At 41.3% G+C, this 2,639-nt stretch overlaps 1 protein-coding gene across 1 annotated transcript in view; it reads right to left on the bottom strand.

Moving 5' to 3' along the window:
* Window positions 1-1,171: 1,171 nt before the first annotated feature.
* LOC109524371 (disintegrin and metalloproteinase domain-containing protein 19-like) overlaps window positions 1,172-2,639 on the bottom strand; it is a 2,394-nt gene continuing 926 nt past the window's right edge. The window contains exons 2-3 of the mRNA XM_019884178.1: window positions 2,293-2,378; window positions 1,172-2,198 (exon numbers count right to left, since the gene is read on the bottom strand). Of these exons, the coding sequence (XP_019739737.1) occupies window positions 2,124-2,198; window positions 2,293-2,378 (161 nt within the window). The 3' untranslated portion in view covers window positions 1,172-2,123. The remainder of the gene's footprint in view (window positions 2,199-2,292; window positions 2,379-2,639) is intronic.

Raw genomic sequence — 2,639 nt, 5'->3', positions numbered from 1 at the left:
AAAAAAGCAGGACACCAGTCAACGAGCGGGAGATGCATGTTTGTCCTCGGAGCTCTGGGGAATGTCGGAGGAGAAGAAAAGAAAGGTGGATGGGCTCGTTTTTTCAAACAGGGGTTTTCCTATCAGGATGTTCTGCTGCCGATTCCTATCGCATCCATGCGTGATATCAATTATGTTTTCGATTTTGGATCTGTTCACTAATGATTATTTTAACAATCGAATAATCTGTAAATGATTATTTTTTTGATTCATTGACGAATCTGATGAAAAAAAAATCACATACGATCCAAATTTCCATCCCTTCACGATAGAAAAACAGGATATCATATTAAATTGAAAGTGCAGAAAATAAGAAAACATTTAATATGATTCAGTTACTCTGCGGACTGCAAAGCATGATCTGCTGGCGATTGTTTTTTTCTTTTATTTTTGTTGTGACCAGCAATGAGGTGCATTGATCGGCATATGCCAATCACGTACTTTTCCACAATACACAATAAGTGGCTGACCATGATCGGTGGCCGATCGATCAGAGCGCCACTGGTTTCAACATAGTATGAAGAACAATTAAAAAGTTCAAATATTTATTTCAAATTATGAATTATTTATATTCAACAACACCTAAAAAAACAATTAAAAAAACATAGAGTTGCTGGATCTAATTAACTAAACTCGCAGCAGGAAATCCTGACTTCTTTGCCTCATGATTGTGAATGTGAAAAGCCACCAATCACTAAGGCTGAGTGTAATGACTGACATGTCGACGAACCAATGAAAACTGAGTAACAGAGGATTGAAAAAAATATGTCTGAAGAGGACGCACTTTTTTTTGTATTTACATTTTCCTTTTTCCTTTTCGATACAAATGATCTTAATCATTCACACACAACACACAATCTTTAACCAAATCACCGCCTTTCATTAAAAGATAAGATCAGGCAGACACACAAACCAAAAAGGGAAGATAAATGGATTGGGTCTGGACAACGTCGAGCACTAAGGAGTTGTGCAAACAACTGAACCCCTCCGATGTGGCTAAAAACAATATTCTGAATATCAGGAACACCTCTGCGACAGATGCAAACTACAACCACAAAACCAAACATTGTTAGATGAAGACTTGTCTGATGATGTATTGGTGATGTATTTCTTATCTTTTCTTTTTTTTTCGTGTCATGCCCAACACGTCAAGGCCAAAACATATCATGCAAAGACAACATTGTGACCCCTGTTCTGCATGAATCCCCATATTCGCCACATGACTTCTCTGCAATGATCAAGTCTATAACTTTAGCGAATTAAAGTGAAGCTCGTAAGATGCTGAAATAATTTATGTTCCTGAAAACTGATGGGAAGTTGCTCAAATGGGTTTCAAAACTTTTCTGTCCGGTAAGTGAATAATGTAATCAAGTGGGACATGCTGTCTTTTTTGTGTGTGTGTGTGTGTGTGTGTGTGTGTGTGTGTGTGTGTGTGTTTCACTCCACATCCAGTAGCTACACCATCAAGTGATTGATGAAGCATCCCTGCCCAGAAGGAAATGCAAGAGTGCGACCACCTGCTGGGGAGGGAGCACATAGGGGGTAAATCCCTCAGGGGAAAGACTGGAGTCATGACTTGTTAATTTTGTTTGTGTGGCTGTGCGAAGGTGAAGGAATGGAGATCTAAAGGCATACATATATTATTGGGGTAAAATGTGCTTCTAATGCTCATAAAACCTATTGCACTTGTGTCTTGGTTGTCACCGGGGACATCTCAAGAGCACTGACTGACAACCCGCCACGCTACATTGTACCGCACTGTCCATTAAATAAGACACAGTCTTATTCTTTGAAATATCACACGGACTGGACGGGAAACGCACTCAGAACCAACAGATTGTGTGATGTTAAAAGACTGACTTCCTGTTAGGCAAAGGCGCACAGATCGGGTGACAGCACAACCCTCTGTCAACCAAACACATCACCAGTCATCTCCATCTGTGTACCAACCGAGGCCCTGACGTCATCCATGTGTCTATACGTCAATTAACATGGAATAAGACGATTGGGGCAGGATCATTTCAGCATCTCTATGCATGCCTATAAAGTTGCCATGCATAATGTCTATGCAAGTGAAAAAAGACTCACTGATTCCTCTCCAGATGCAGCAGCAGCTGCTGGCCCTCAGCTGAGATGAGAACTTCAGCCTCGGCAGGATGCTGGGAAAACACAGTCGAGACTCAGAGCTCGAAAAACAATGCGCCATTGTGTCTTTAATCATCTTGTGACGTTAACCTAGTGAGACCGACTCACCTCTCTGTCGACAGACCTGCCGTGCCTGCGAGGATGCAGCCATACGGGATAGGTGATCTCATAACTCTCCGCCGCACCGCTTTCTCCTGCAGAAAGTTGGAATTTATGATAGCACCAGACATACTGATGAGATGAATTAGTTAATGTAATTGTGGCCCAGTGGCCTGATACGCACCAATAATTATTTAAGTGCACTGTATTTTTGTTTCTTGTGCGCACCAGACATCATTTACTGAAACATCCTACAGGGCACTCATTGAAATACTACAAGCATCATCCAAAGTGGAACCCTCAAAAATTATTGTGGCAAAAAAAGTGTGTGTGTGTGTGTGTGTGTGTGTGTGTGT

The sequence above is a fragment of the Hippocampus comes genome, unplaced genomic scaffold (assembly GCF_001891065.2).
Source record: "Hippocampus comes isolate QL1 unplaced genomic scaffold, H_comes_QL1_v1.1 scaffold156, whole genome shotgun sequence".
Classification (NCBI taxonomy): Eukaryota; Metazoa; Chordata; class Actinopteri; order Syngnathiformes; family Syngnathidae; genus Hippocampus; species Hippocampus comes.
Note: the sequence above shows the minus strand (reverse complement) of the source record. Positions and strands in the feature narration are given on the sequence as shown.